Source organism: Dermochelys coriacea, chromosome 7 (genome assembly GCF_009764565.3).
Source record: "Dermochelys coriacea isolate rDerCor1 chromosome 7, rDerCor1.pri.v4, whole genome shotgun sequence".
Taxonomy (NCBI): domain Eukaryota; kingdom Metazoa; phylum Chordata; order Testudines; family Dermochelyidae; genus Dermochelys; species Dermochelys coriacea.
The window spans coordinates 6044064-6060145 of record NC_050074.1 but is presented as its reverse complement, the minus strand read 5'-3'; the positions used below and the strand labels follow the sequence as shown (position 1 = coordinate 6060145).

The 16082-nt window shown below is 42.0% G+C and overlaps 1 protein-coding gene across 1 annotated transcript in view; it reads left to right on the top strand.

The window, feature by feature from the left end:
* Positions 1-16082, top strand: part of ADAMTS9 (ADAM metallopeptidase with thrombospondin type 1 motif 9) — a 135957-nt gene that overhangs the window by 15130 nt on the left and 104745 nt on the right. The window contains 6 exon segments of the mRNA XM_038411003.2: positions 8917-9203; positions 11446-11529; positions 11631-11755; positions 12209-12249; positions 12375-12480; positions 14744-14890. Coding sequence (XP_038266931.1) covers positions 8917-9203; positions 11446-11529; positions 11631-11755; positions 12209-12249; positions 12375-12480; positions 14744-14890 — 790 coding nt within the window.

The window sequence follows — 16082 nt, the reverse complement described above, 5'->3', positions numbered from 1 at the left end:
GTATAGCCTCTTCCATCTATAGGTGGCTGGTTTAGATGCCTCCTAAGATGGCAGTTGCCGATGCTTGTGTTTGTGATATGAAAGGCTGGGTCTCCCTCTAATTCTGGTATCCACATCACAGAAACCTCAATCAAAAATTCATCCCCTGTTAGCAGCCTCAGAGAGGCAAAGGAATCTGCTGGCATGGAATCTGAACTGTTCCTCTCACTCCTAGCAGTGGCCCCATGAGGTCAGGATTGAGGCGCATTCACAATATTGCAAAGCTTGTGTTATTGCTCCCCACCTGTGTACTGTACCTGTGTACTGGGCAGAGACAGGAATTTTGTTCTCATTAGTACCTTTCATGACCTTCAGTGAAAAGACTCTCTGAAATAATTAGATGTTTTTAAAGGGAGGTAAATAAAAAGAGGATACAAGGGCTGTTTAAAACACTGCTGTGTTGTTTTGAAGTTCACTGTAAGGGTCTATTCTCCTTTTGTTGCATAATTGTCACTGGTAGTAATTGGAGTTACAGCTCCTATTGAGAGTTAGAACAACAGGGTTCAGAGTAGCAGCCGTGTTAGTCTGTATTCGCAAAAATAAAAGGAGTACTTGTGGCACCTTAGAGACTAACACATTTATTTGAGCTAGTCTCTAAGGTGCCACAAGTACTCTTTTTCTTTTAACAACAGGGTTGGATTCTATAGCCTGTACTCCCAGGTGTGTTTCCAGTGTTTTTACTGGGACTTCATGCGAGTGTGGGTAGCATGATCAGCCCTGTATATTGAAACCAAACCACATATACAAAGCCATTCTGCAAGGGTGAATTGCCTGTAGCTCTCCCTAACAACTTCAGTTCCAGGGAGTCGGGTCACAAGGTGTTTAACCGCCTTGAGGGAACTCAGTTAAATTTTGCTCAGCTTTATGAAAGTGTGCAATAATTAACTTCCTAACTATAGCTTTAGCATCTGCTTCGCTGGGTCAGAGACTTTATAGACTAACTACCAAATAGTAAGTCTTAAGTGCTAAAACACCTGGTTTATGTATTCAAATTGCATTTGATAATAAGTTAGTTTAAAAGTACTTTTTTTTTTTTTTAAACCTGGGAGGGAATTTTAATACTGTTAGCTAAGAAGCTGCTTCCCTTCCCCCTTCCCACTCCAGCTTTCATGAACTTGAACTGGAATTGCTTTCATTGTCACATGCCTTATTTAATTGTGCAAAATGCTTTCTAGTCCCAAGGGCAAGTTAATGTGGAAGTGGAAAGGATTAGAGCCATTAGGGACAAGTGATCACTCTTTTAATTTTTGATTTTAGCATAACAATAGTTACTACTTCAAAAGCAATCCCGGGGTCTACTCCTGTCACCCTTACTAATGCAATCAGTCGCAGTACTCCTATAGGGCCTGATTCTCCATTGCCTTTGGGACTGGTCCAAAGTCCATTAAGTTCAATGGAAAGAGTCCCATTGACTTAATTTCAATGGTCTTTGAATCAACCTTTGGCCAAACTGAGTGCAGAGTAAATGTAAAATGCTACCAGACCAGGATGGTAGCATTTTACTTCCAATTTGCACCACTATCAATGACTGCACAATGTACAAGGCCCATGTCATTTGCTTGTGTGAATGAAATTTACAGGATTGGGTCTTTATATTCTTCTGTTGGCTTCATTTCTTCCTTCCTGTTGCAAATGAAAATTAATTGTTAGAGTTTAGATCCATCAAGTGCTGTACTGGGTGGTTGCTAAATTAAAGTAATCATTAAAAACAGAAAAGGAGTACTTGTGGCACCTTAGAGACTAACAAATTTATTTGAGCATAAGCTTTCGTGAGCTACAGCTCACTTCATCGGATACATTCAGTGGAAAATACAGTGGGGAGATTTATATCAGAAACAGACGTGGTTTAAAGAGCCAATGTTAGGAAATTGTTAGACTAGTTCTTTGACCACGTTTAAATGAATATCAACTGTTGAAGCTGTACAAAGGATAGCTTCGTTCATTCTTGAATTATTAATCTAGTGGTGGCTTGGCTTTAAATGCCAGGCACTTGAAAATCCATCTCATCATTGGGACTTGGATTTTATTGTGAATAAGCCAATGTCTTGTTCCTTAAACCCATCTAATTACTGTCATGTGTACGTAAGTGCTTTCCAGTCATTGCAAGGAATTGAGAGATTGCCAAACAAATATTTTGCTTCCTGTTCTCTGTTGATATATCAACTGTGGTAGACAAATGCAAAACATTACACTCTTCCTATAGCTCAAAATATAAGAGTTTTTCATTGCTTTCTGTGTTATCAGAGTAAGCTTGCCATGGTTAAGTTACATTTTGCAGAGTTGGTTCCAGGGTATTAGAGAGACAAGATGGGTAAGGTAATATCCTTTATTGTACCCACACTGTTAATTTATGGTGTTCTGGGTGATGTCTGAGTTTTTCACTTCTGCTTAATTAGCCTGCAGTATGTAGATCTATTCAAGAGGTATGCAACATTTCTATCCTTTGGTGACCATCTTAATGGTGACAAGGTAGATATCAACAGCTTTAGGCCCGTATGGCATTCTCAATCTGCATGCACAATTGCTGTTGGAAGTTTTATGCGTGGCTTGAGAGCAGTATATTACAGTTAGTATTTCTTTTTTTTTTCTTTTTTTCTTATACAAAGTGTCCCATTTCTGGCTGGGTTAAGATAACAGCTCATTGTTGTCAAAGTACATGAGTGGTTTTAAATCAGTTGCTGTCCTGCCAGACTGTGCTTATTTTGTTGGGCCAGGTCTATACTATAAACATATGTCAGTATAATTATGTTGCTCAGGGGTAGTTCACTGACCTTTGAGTAAGGGGTAGTTACACTGACTTTCTGATTAAGAAAAAGCAGAAAGCCTACAAGGAGTGGAAAATGGGAGGGATCAGCAAGGAAAGCTACCTTGTAAATTGGAGTAATAGTAATAGGATGAAATTTAATAGTGAAAAGTGCAAGGTCAGAACATGTAGGGATAAAATGAGAAAGACCAAAAGCCATGTAGAGTTGGACCTTGCAAAGGGAATTAAAACCAATCGTAAAAGGTTCTATAGTCATATAAATAAGAATAAAACAAAGAAAGAAGAAGTGGGACCGCTAAACACTGAGGATGGAGTGGAGGTTAAGAATAATCTAGGCATGGCCCAATATCTAAACAAATACTTTGCCTCAGTCTTTAATGAGGAGCTTAGGGATAATGGTAGGATGACAAATGGTAATGAGGATATGGAGGTAGATATTACCACATCTGAGATAGAAGTTAAACTCGAACAGCTTCTGGGACTAAATCAGGGGCCCAGATAATCTTCATCCAAGAATATTAAAGGAATTGGCACATGAAATTGCAAGCCCATTAGCAAGAATTTTTAATGAATCTGTAAACTCAGGGGTTCTACCATATGACTGGAGAATTGCTAACAAAGTTCCCATTTTTAAGAAAGGAAAAAAAAAGTGATCCGGGTAACTACAGGCCTGTTAGTTTGACATCTGTAGTATGGAAGGTCTTGGAAAAAATTTTGAAGGAGAAAGTAGTTAGGGACATTGAGGTCAATGGTAATTGGGACAAAATATAATATGGTTTTACAAAAGGTAGATCATGCCAAACCAACCTGATCTCCTTCTTTGAGAAGGTAACAGATTTTTTAGACAAAGGAAATGCAGTGTATCTAATTTACCTAGATTTCAGTAAGGCATTTAATACAGTTCCACATGGGGAATTATTAGCTCATAATTATGAGCTGGCAATGTGATATGGCCATGAAAAAGCTAATGCGGTCTTGGGATGCATCAGGCAAGATATTTCCAGTAGAGATAAGGAAGTGTTAGTACCGTTATACAAGGCGCTGGTGAGACTGGAATATTGTGTGCAGTTCTGGTCTCCCATGTTTAAGAAGGATGAATTCAAACTGGAACAGGTACAGAGAAGGGCTACTAGGATGATCTGAGGAATGGAAAACCTGTCTTATGAAACAAAAAGAAAAGGAGTACTTGTGGCACCTTAGAGACTAACAAATTTATTTGAACATAAGCTTTCGTGAGCTACATCCAATGAAGTGAGCTGTAGCTCATGAAAGCTTACGCTCAAATTTGTTAGTCTCTAGGGTGCCACAAGTACTCCTTTTCTTTTTGCGGATACAGACTAACACGGCTGTTACTCTGAAACCTGTCTTATGAAAGGAGACTCATAGAGCTTGGCTTGTTTAGCCTAACCAAAAGAAGGCTGTGGGAGATATGATTGCTCTCTCTAAATATATCAGAGGGATAAATACTGGAGAGGTAGAGAAATTATTTAAGCTCTGTACCAGTGTGGACACAAGAACAAATGGATATAAACTGGCCATCAGGAAGTTTAGACTTGAAATTAGACGAAGGTTTCTAACCATCAGAGGAGTGAAGTTCTGGAGCAGCCTTCCAAGGTGTACAAAAGACATATCTGGCTTCAGGACTAAGCTTGATAAATTTATGGAGGGGATGGTATGATGGGATAGCCTAATTTTGGCAATTAATTGATCTTTGACTATAAGCGGTAAATATGCCCAATGGCCTGTGATGGGATGTTAGATGGGGTGGGATCTGAGTTACTACAGAGAATTCTTTCCTTTATGTCTGGCTGGTGGGTCTTGCCCACATGCCCAGGGTTTAGCTGATTGCCATATTTGGGGCTGGGAAGGAATTTTTCTCCAGGGCAGATTGGCAGAGGCCCTGGGGGTTTTTCGCCTTTCTCTGTAGCATGGGACATGGGTCGCTTTCTGGAGGATTTTCTGACTTTGAAGTCTTTAAACCACGATTTGAGGACTTCAGTAGTTCAGACATAGGTCAGGGGTTTGTTACAGGAGTGGGTGGGTGAGATTCTGTGGCCTGCGTTGTGCCAGAGGTCACACTAGACGATCATAATGGTCCCTTCTGACCTTAAAGTCTATGATTCTATGAACCCCCCAATGCAGACAGCACTATGTCGATGGAAGGACTTTTCCAATCAACATAGCTAACGCCTCTTGTGTAGGTGGATTAGCTATGCTGATGGGAGAAACTCTCTTGTTGGCATAGTAACATCTTCACTAAGCACCACAGCTGGGCAGCTGCAGCACTGTGTGTGAAGACAAGTCCTCAGTAACGAGATTGGAATACCCAGTGTGTAAATATGACTGACCGGTGCTTTTCTGGTGCGCCTATAGAGAGAGACATGGAAGGATCAGCAGTATAGCCGTAAATGTCAGTAAACAACGATTTCACCAAACACACACACACACCAATGACAAAATGTTTCCATTGATAATAGAAATTTACAGATCGGTAAAGCAATTAAAATGCTGCTTGAGAAAGTATGAGAGATTGATTTTAAGGCTATTTACTGTGTGTATTTGACAATTTGTGTTTGAACAGATATAAAGCTCTAACTTTTTGAATCTCAGCCTCCTCTATCATTAAATAATTTGTCTGACCCCTTGCCCCATATGCTCCTGCAACTGTGAATGCTTAAAATAGATAAAAATAAAACAAATCCTTACAACCCATAATTTTGCACAATTGTGAACATTTAAATTGATATAAATAAAAAAGCTTTAAAATCAGTATTGATATTTTCCATCCAAATTATAAAAATGAACTCTTCCAACCGTCCCCTGCCCTCTATATAGTCTCACAAATACAACTGCCCTACTCACTTACTTCTAAGCTTGCATCTTCTAATAACAAGAATAAGGCAGCAAGTACCAAACTTCCCTATCCCCTTAACTGTAACTCATTGTTATATTAAAAAAAATTACTTAACATAAAACTTAACTTAACACAGAACATAAAAATGGCCCGACTGGGTCAGACCAAGGGTCCATCTAGTCCAGTATCCTGTTTTCCGCCAGTGCCAGGTGACCCAGAGGGAATGAGCAGAACAGATAATCATCAAGTGATCCATCCCCTGTCACTTCTTCTCCTTCTTGGATCTAAGGTCCTTGCAGAACCGTAACACAGAAATGCTGCAGACCAGTAAGGTCCAGCTAACCTGTAAAATCACAGGAAACCATATTGTGAACCAACTCACACATTCAGTCTGGGTTACACCTGTCAGTGCTGTCTTCTCCCTGCAGGGCTGGGCAAACTTTTTGGCCCGAGGGCCACATCTGGGAATAGAAATTGTATGGCGGGATAGGGTGCGGGGGGGGAGAGGGGAGGGATCTGACTGGGGATGAGAAGTTTGGACTGTAGGAGGATGCTTCAGGCTGGGACCGAGGGGTTCGGAGAGCAGGAGGGGGATCATGGCTGGGGCAGGGGGTTGGGGTAAAGGGTGAGGCTCAGGAGTGCAGCTCTGGGAGGTGCTTACCTCAAGCAGCTCCCAGAAGCAGCGGCATGTCACTTCTCCAGCTCCTGCACAGCCAGGTGGCTCTGCATGCTGCTCAGTCCACAGGCACCGCCCTTGCAGCTCCCATTGGCCATGGTTCCTGGCCAATGGGAGCTGGGGGGATGGGTAGCGCTTGGGAGGGGACCATGTGCAGAAGGGAGCACCCTGGCTGCCCATACATGTAGAAGTCGGAGGGGGGCCATGCCACTGCTTCCGGGAGCCACGTGAAGAGACCCCTGACTCTGCTTCCCAGCTGGAGCATTGGAGTGGGGCAAGCCCCAGACCCTGCTCCGGAACGGGAACTCGAGGGCCTGATTAAAACGGCTGGCGGGCCAGATCTGGCCCACAGGCTGTAGTTTGCCCACCCCTGATCCAACTGCTGCTCAACTTGGCTGCCAGTTTTGTAACCCTGGCAAGAAAATTCACTGCTGATTAGCCCAGAGCTTCCAACTCTAAGGGGTATGTGTGTACCTGCAGGAATGTCTGTCCTTAATGCAAGCTTCCAAACTGGTTTCAGAACAGCTGGAGAGCATGGTTAACAACTTCCTGCACTCCCTCGAGGATGCCCAAATAGCAATTATTCGTTTGCAGTCCGTCAAGCCTGTATACTGCTCCCTAGGCTGGGAATGTTTCCATATCAATTCACAGCAAGTAGAAACAGCTGCAGCAATTACAGCTGTAAGGTTTTTGGCTGAAACCTAGAAAAGAAAAGGGGATTACGTATAGGTATAGTTGGCCATTCTTAGCAGATGAGGGTGGCATGTAACCAGGATTCATCACCGAATTTGGTGCGTTAGTTGGATCATTAGTTTCCCTGGCCTGGGCCAGGTACTGACAGGCAGTGCGACATGAACGCTGATCCATCTCCCCTGCTTCTGCACTGATTTATACTGGTGTAAATCAGGGGTGTGCCAGTGCTGCCTGTGAATTTATTTTAGCATGAGAGCAGAATCGTGCCCAGTTTAACAGCACTGCTTAGTGCAGGATAACTAGAGTAACCCAGTTATATATGGTTTCAGAGTAGCAGCCGTGTTAGTCTGCATCCAATGAAGTGAGCTGTAGCTCACGAAAGCTTATGCTCTAATAAATTTGTTAGTCTCTAAGGTGCCACAAGTACTCCTTTTCTTTTTGCCAGTTATATATGAATGCTATGGGTTTTTTCAGGCTTCTTATTCAAATAGCTGTTATGTGCGGATTGTTAGCTGTCATAAGGTAGTCCACACCAAACATAAGGAAAGGTGGTTGGAGTTCATATGGGTTACGGTAGGTAGCATTTAATTTTAGAATGTTGTATATTGACATGGAGGAGGCAAATTAACAGTTCTCAGTTGAACAGTCATTGGGCCATACACTCAGCTGGCTGCTGCTATTTATTAACATTTTAAAATCGGTGCTTTGGAAATTATTACTAAAACATCTGAAAAGGAAACTGCACATGTCAAATAGCCAAGAAGTTCCCTATCGTTGAAATCTTGTTTGCACTCTAAGCGTTCCTTTGTTCCCTAATATTCTGCTTCCTGTACCCTTCTCAGTGGGTCAGATAAGGAATTTGGATATTTTTCATCAGCATGATGAAATTAAGGAAAGCTGCAAAGACTAAGAGGTCTGTAGGCCGTTAGATGAACAGTGCTGATTTGGCTTTATGTTACTTAGCAGGACTGAGCTGTTTTTCTTGGATGAATCACATTCAATTAGCTACTTCCTCTGATGAGCTGATTAAAACTTAAGTGGCATCAAATACCAGTGATTTTGCTCTTACACTTAAATAATGCTTAATTACGTACTAATCAGAGGGGGAATCTTAATTGTACATGTTCCATATGTGTTTTTTGCACATGCACCCGCCTCACTCTGTCATCTTCGTATCAGCTTTTAACATACTTTCCAGGTCCTTTTTATGTTTTGCCTAATTGAATATCAAAAGCAGTATATGTGAAACTTCCTGTGTTCTATTCTTTAGTCAGTGGCAGCTGTGTTATTAGATGACCTTTACCATTTTGGTGGCACGGAATAATAAGAGGGGAAAAAAAATATTTGAAGCACAGCCATGCTATTGTTACAGGCAGAAATGAATCATATGTAATTGCTTCACTCATTGGGGCCCAAATCTGGCAGTCCTTATTCCATCCTTCAATTGTGCCAGAGTAAGAGAGGCAGGATTTAGCCCTTAATCTCTTATGTGGGTTAATAGCTACATTGGACACACATGGAATCTATATGCAGACAGAACAGTTAAAATTCCTGGATACAAATATAACAACATTAGCTGATTTTTGAATTCTTCCTACATACAGGATAACTCTGGTCCTGTTCCAGCAACACATTTAAACACATCTTACTTTTAGCATCATTGACTTCAATAGGACTACTCATGTCTTTAAAGTTAAGAACATATTTAAGTGCTTTGCTAAACTGTGGCTTTCCATGCAATCCTTGTTTTGCATAGCTACTTAGAACAAATCTGAATGAGTGTAGAAGACAGGCTACTAGCTGTTGTATGAACTGAAGTGTGTTCCTAACATGAAAATCATGTGGTTTTGAATGTATTCAATCAGGAATCCATCTTTTTTTAAACCACAGGGCATGAAAATAGTCACAAAAAGAGCAAGAGGAAAAACCGGAGAAGACAATGGCAAGAAAGTAGTCTGTTATCGGATGTGGCGGTATTAAAACATAGCATAGCAGGAAATCAATTTTCTACTTATAACAAGAAGACTGAGAACACAAGTGATGACAAGACACACCGAAGAACAAAGCGATTCCTCTCCTATCCTCGATTTGTGGAAGTCATGGTGGTGGCAGACAGTAGAATGGTTGCCTACCATGGAGTTAATCTGCAACACTATATCTTAACATTAATGTCAATAGTAAGTATCAAAATAGAGGAAGACTTTACTCACCCCATCCCAAGATGGTGCGATACTCATAGCTTGTGTACATCAAGTAGTGCACTAAAGTCAGGATTAGGTAAAGATGGAATGTGGTTCAGATCGACAAAACTTCAGTCATGTCTCGAAAATGTCGGAACCCACAAGAGACTCTTCCAGTCCCATTGGAGGGGTTCTTCATCCCTGGGTCCACCACATAAATTAACTATTCCTGGGGCTCACTCCTTCAGTTCCTCAAGTCTCCAGCAGTGGGGTTACCACAGGCTAGTGCTACTGTCCTTGGGATCTAGTCTCCTTCCCACTCAGGCCCATGTGACATACAAGCTGAATGGGAATCTTGCTGCATGTGGCTTCCCAGCATACACAGTCAGGAGCGTAGATCCCCTCCCCCTTTCTACATGCTAGGATTTAGAGATTGAGTTGTTACCCAATTTTCTTTGCTGCTTAAAGCTCATGAAGAGTAGTAGTATCAGTTGACTTTCCATTATGGTGCTAGGAGTCCCAGTGGCAAGTCTTGCCTTGGTTGCAGCGGTAGGGTGGTTGTACTGGCATCTTCCTTAGCTTTCTCACCCCAAGCTTTCACTCTCAAGGGCAAGTGTAATGCTGACAGACCCCGGTCATCGGTGGGCGGGATCGAACCTGGGTCCTGGAGTTTAGTGCATGAGCCTCTATCACATAAGCTAAAAGCCAATTGGCTGTTAGCTAAGGCTGTAGAGCAAACTCATTAATCTCTCTCTCTAAGTGGTCTCGGTGCCACTAGATGGGACAGAACACCACACCCAGAAGGTGTGTGGATTACACAGGCTCAATGGTTCCAAATGCCACTGGATCTTTGTGCTGAGCTCACTGATCAGCTATGAGCTTTCTGTTCCTGCCAAGTGCTAATCTCTACCCTCAGCACTGAAGCAGAGAGCCGTGTGAGCTGATGCTATGGGTAGCATATTCTGGATTACTGAACTCCACGTTCCCTAAATCAGATGCGCACTGGAGTCCAGATCCTGTGGCTCAAAAGACACTACCACTATCTGTCAGTAGAGGAGATTGATAGTAAGAGCATGTTTAGGGTCAGTATTTACTTAGTGCCCTTGTTTCTCAGAACAAAGGCTTTTTTTCAACATAGCAACAGGTTTCCTCTTGCTGCCTAATGTTCAGTGACTCTCTTCTTTGGTGCATGGGACATTGAACAGCGTGGAAATGCATTTGATAGTCACTTGGGTAATTTATGCTGTGCTTTCCAGAGATGAGCTTTCAAAAAAAATCATCAATTTTAAGTTCCCCCAAAGACTTACAGACAGCGATATAGAAAATAGAATGTTGTTAGAAAGGTCCTTTGAGAAGGGGGATACGAGTCTCTAGATGACTATGCCAAAAGCTGCAGTTATTTTGGATACAGACCTCCCATTTATTTAAAAGCGCTAGTAAATATCCGATGGAAAACATTCCTGGACCAGCCCTAAGCAGTGACTAGATCCATTTGGATTTTTCCATCTCTGATTTCTGTGGGTCAAATTCTATTCTCATTACCTCCCATCAACCACCGCCACCCCAAATGTTATCCATGGAAAAGTAGAGTATAATATAGATAAAAACACACTTAAGTGTAAGGCTTAGCAAAAAATGTACAAAGGTTATCTGGTGAAAATCTCTGCACACCCTCCTGGTCTCCCCGCAAAATGTACAAACTTCATAAAGTATTATTTACAGGAAGAGAATGGCCAAGTGTGACTAGTGATTTTGGGTGTCCAATTTGAGACTTATTTAGAAGGGCTGGATTTTCAGAGAGCAGGCACTTAATGTTTAAGTCATCTTGAGTTGGGCACCCCAGAAATTGAAGCATTTGAAATCACTAGTCGCTTTTGAAAATCTTAGCTAGCGATAGTTGCAGATGTGTATCTGAGGACAGAATGTGGCCTTGTAATTGGGTGATGATATATGTGTGCAAAACTGAAGATTGGGTCCAGAAGAAAATTTTGTGATTCTGGCACACAAGGTTTTCCTTTTAATTTTAAAACAATGCTCAAGGTGTTGCTAAATCTCTCAAGGTTTTGCGCTGAGATGATGATCATGATTAGATCATTTAGCTAAAATTCTACAACAAAACCTAGTGAGAGAGTGAAGAGCTGCCACTTTCCACTTGTTCAGAGAACAGAAGACAAATTTGTATTGCTTTAATTCTTTGTTTGAAGCTAGCATTAACTCTGAACATTTCTCTTTGATGCAGGTAGCCTCTATCTATAAAGATCCAAGTATTGGAAATTTAATTAATATTGTTATTGTGAAATTAGTCGTGATACATAATGAACAGGTAATGAAAGTATTTTTTCCTCTTTGCATTTGCCACAGGGAGTGAGCACTGAGATAAATAACTAAAATACACATTTTTGTATATATATTTTTTATGGCTAGGATGGTCCTTCAATATCTTATAATGCCCAGACAACATTAAAAAACTTTTGCCAATGGCAGCATTCTCAGAACCACCCTGAAGAAAACAATCTACCCAAACATGATACTGCTGTACTTGTTACCAGGTATATTAAGTTTTCTCATTAATAATGTAGCCATTTGAGTATCACAGTTGGAAATGATTAATTTATAATGCATGTGATTGTCAGAAATAATTGATTTGGGGTAGCGCAGTAATGGCAATAAGTGTTTGGATTGCAACTGTGGAAATAGTGTAGCAATGGAAAGAAGTGTGGTAAATATTTATCCCTCTGTTAAATGCAACTTAGAATGATTGTAGTATCCAGGACCTGATCCTAATGCCATTGAAGGAAATTGGTTAAACTCTATTTGACTTAAATAGGCAATTGAATCAGATCTCTTGTTCAGTTCACTGACAGCTTGTGTGACAAAACCAGTTTGAGAATGTCAGCTGGAGAACCAAGAATTGCTTTTGAATTATTTTTTTTATTTTTGCATTTGTACTGTAACTTGCGTGTACATGAAAATTAAAAGCGTCAAGTCTGTTCTGCTTTCAGACAGGATATTTGTAGAGCTCACGACAAATGTGATACATTAGGTAAGCTTAATCTATTTTTTTTGTTTGTTTTACTCCTTTGAGGTCACAATGTTAATATGTGCTTAACTCTGAGCAATATTTCTTTTTTTATAATGCACCATTTTGTTCTGCCCTTGCCTTTCTAGGTCTGGCTGAACTGGGCACTGTTTGTGATCCGTACAGAAGCTGCTCAATTAGCGAAGATAACGGACTAAGTACTGCTTTTACGATCGCGCATGAACTTGGCCATGTGTATGTTTTATGTAGATAAGTTTACATTTAAATAGCCAAAGATGTATGCTAAGTGGAATTGATGCATAGCTGAGCCTAAGAAATGAGTAGGTAGGAGATACAAGGACAAGGAGGTGAAACAGCAGGCAGCATCTGGATGGCGGCTGAAGATGCTCCCTAGCACTCAGTGGTAGCAGCATGGAGTGGCAAAGGGAAGGCCCAGCCCAGGGGGAGCACAGAATGGGTGGGATGGTGTGTCAGAGAAAGCCCCCAGCTGTGAGCAGCAATTGAGTAGGGGAGAAAAGAATGCTGCCCTTCTCATCCCCCTGCCCAAATCAAATGAACACATATCCCCTCTCAGGCCTAGCTCACCTCTAAATGCCGAGGGTGGGAGTCAGTAGTAGGGTGTCTCCAAGCAGATCCAAGGTCTCGATGGCCTATGGAGCTGGCACATTTTATGTCGTAGTGCATGCTCCGCTCACCTTGCACGCACTCATGCTCGTCACGAGGCTGCGATGGTGTGTGCTGGAAGAGCTAAGAGTAAACATGGGCAAACCTCTCCCCTTCTGCCACCTAGCCTCAGGGCTCCTGCCACTGCATGTTGCTCAGCCTGTCTACCCTACCCTTGCGGGTAACTTTACTGAAGTTAGTGGAGTAGTTATGCCAGAGCATGAATTTAGTGTGGCATTCGACTGAGACAGCTTCCACCAAGGCAGTGCTCATGTGGATGAGCATGACCAACTGTGAAGCTAGGATTCCCAATGCACCCACATCCAGTTGAGCCCCCAATTGATCGTTGAAGGTAGGGACGAAAAATATGTGCTTTGTCTTGCAAGTGCAGGTTGTGTCATCGATCTGATGGCTACATCACCAATTAAAATAACATACTGTGTTTTAGAATAGAGACTTCAGAGGTGGGATTAGTGAGTTCTAATAAACAGGCTTAAAGCGTTTTTCATTTGGGCAGTGTATATTTAAGGGCAGTTGTATTTTTTGAATTTGATATCCTGATGAAAATCCCCAAGGTTTGGCCTTCCTCACCCCTAACTTGCAGCAGTTTACTTCACAAGCTTCATCCAAAGGAGGTGGTCCTGAAACGGAGTGCCTCTATGTGGGAGGCAGAGGGAAGAGTTGGCTCACTGGACGAAATCTTAATGGAAATAGAAACTCATCAGCCTTCAAATTTGGATCACTTCAAGTCATTTCCCATCTTCCACTTCAAATAGCAAAGCAGCTTAAGATGCTCTCTCTCTGTTACATTTTTGCAGCATTCTTCAATCGAGTGTGTGCTGCAAATATCACATGGGTTTATGTTGATATTGATTCTTGATGGCATTCTGTAAACCTACCAGATAAAATATAAGTTTATCCCTGGTGTGACTCCACGTAGGCAACGACATCAGTGGCAAACTTGGTCCTAGATGTCTAAAACTACAGTTCAGTTTCATTAGAAACTTTCCGCTACTAGGCTATTGAATTCTCAGGGCTAAACTATACTAGGGACTTCAGCCATCCATGGCTGCAGACCCCTAGAGTAGACACACAACACTGCTGTAAAATACGATTTGCATCAGTGCTGATTACTCTGCTTGGAACTGGGTATTCTGCACTGATGCAGATCGCGATTTGTGTTAGCTGGATCTCTCTGCACTAGGGGTTTTCACTGGTGCAGCCCTGCTGGTGACTGCCACCAATAGCCGTTCCCAGTACAGACAGTGCCTCAGTTTCAAACTTTGTAAGTCCAAAACGATGCCCATGTTTCATAACTTCACCACAGCTTGTGGAAGGCTGGGATTTACAAAGGAGCCGAAGAGAGTTAGGTGTCAAATTCTTATCGACTTTCAAATTCCCAGCCAAAGTCTTTGACTGTTTAGATTGGCTGGGGAAAATTTGTCACTGGCATAATCTTGGGCCCAATCCTGTGAGGTCCAGAATGCCTGCAGAATCACGGCTATAGGTAGCAAGACAGAAAACTACATCTGAAATTTACCCAAAGTGTCTGGCTTCAGAATACCTCGAGTACACACGTTGCCACTTAGAGTTCTGATGTTGAAAGGTTTTGTGTACTCTGGCTGCAAATGGCTACAAACCCCAAGAATCCAATAATGTTCCAAAGCAGTTATTGTGTATTATTCCAAATATTTTGGCTAATTTTATTTTTATCTGTAATATTTACCGGCAGTTTCAAAATTAGACAAAATGTTTTATATACCCTATTTCTGCTGTAGTACGATTTACTTGGTCTTTAATGTGCACTTCATTAGACTTGTTTTGCTTTTTGTAGATTTAACATGCCACATGATGACAATAATAAGTGCAAAGAAGATGGAGGGAAAAATCAACAACATGTCATGGCACCAACACTCAACTTCTACACCAACCCTTGGATGTGGTCAAAATGTAGTAGGAAATACATTACTGAGTTTCTAGAGTAAGACATTATATATGTGATGGTGGTGGTGTTATACAGATAGCCTCCCTAATTTGTTACACTGAAAACAAAGGGTGCTTCATTTGGAAAGGAGCTGAAATGGGGTGTGTGTGTGTGTCGTTTACATAGTGTAGAAATGCAACTTCTGAGATTAAGTCCCTGCCAGTTCGGTCTCATGATTAACTGGCAAGGAATTGCTTCTGTATGGGGAAGGCTAAGTCTTGGCCCACATGGAAGTCACTTTTAAGTAACTCGTCATCTCCGCTAACCTGAGCAGCGAGTTTCCCAAGCTTTGTGACCCAGATACTGAGTTGTGTCTTAGGAGCACTGGTACAGCTAGGAAGGCAGTTGCTAAAGTCCATGAAATCCACCTCTGCAAGCCTTGGAGCTGACCTGGAGCCAACCTGGACCATGGAATAAATTAGAGAGGCCCTCAGGTTGCTCTAGCTTACACTGACTGCTCATTCTGGCATCAGAGAATGACCAGGATGAAGGGGGAAAGGGGAGCTTGGCCATGCATCCTTTCCTCTGGCCATACTCCCTATGTGGGCAGCTGGGACGGGGTTAGTATAGCAGCTGTTACAGTGGCACTGCACCTCTTTAGGATCCCCCTATGCAAAAGGAGCTTTCTGATAGCTTACTGAGGCAGCGTCAACCTGTCAGAATGGCACAAAGTTGCCTTACCGTGGCCCAGGATCTGTGCTCACCATGTCAGTCGAAAGTGCAGAGTTCTTCTGAAGTACAATGAAAAGTTTTTTATAGGCCTGTCCTCTTCTCCTATTGGTTTGATGGGAGCAGGTGAAGGCCCAATGTTGTGTATAGTCAGATCTGAAAGCTTGTATCCCTCGAGTGGGCTCTTACACTGTTTGTGTAGCGGGACTATTCAATATTTCCTCTGTTTGCACTCAGTCTTGGTACCCAAAGCAATGTGCTGTATTTCTCAGCAGCTGAAGTAGTGTATGTTAAACATGACAACCCAATAACAAGGGAGAAAGGATGGTCTTGTGGGTTAAGGCCCAGGCTGGGAGGAAGGCAATCTGGGTTCTTTTCACAGGTCTGTTTATAAACGGGGACCTGGTGCATACCATGTAAGCAGGCTATGCCCCTGAGCAGCCCTGTGTGTAAAATGGGTAACAGTCATATTTCGCTACAGTGCAGGAGTCTTTGGGGACTAATTTGTTAACCTTTTTGT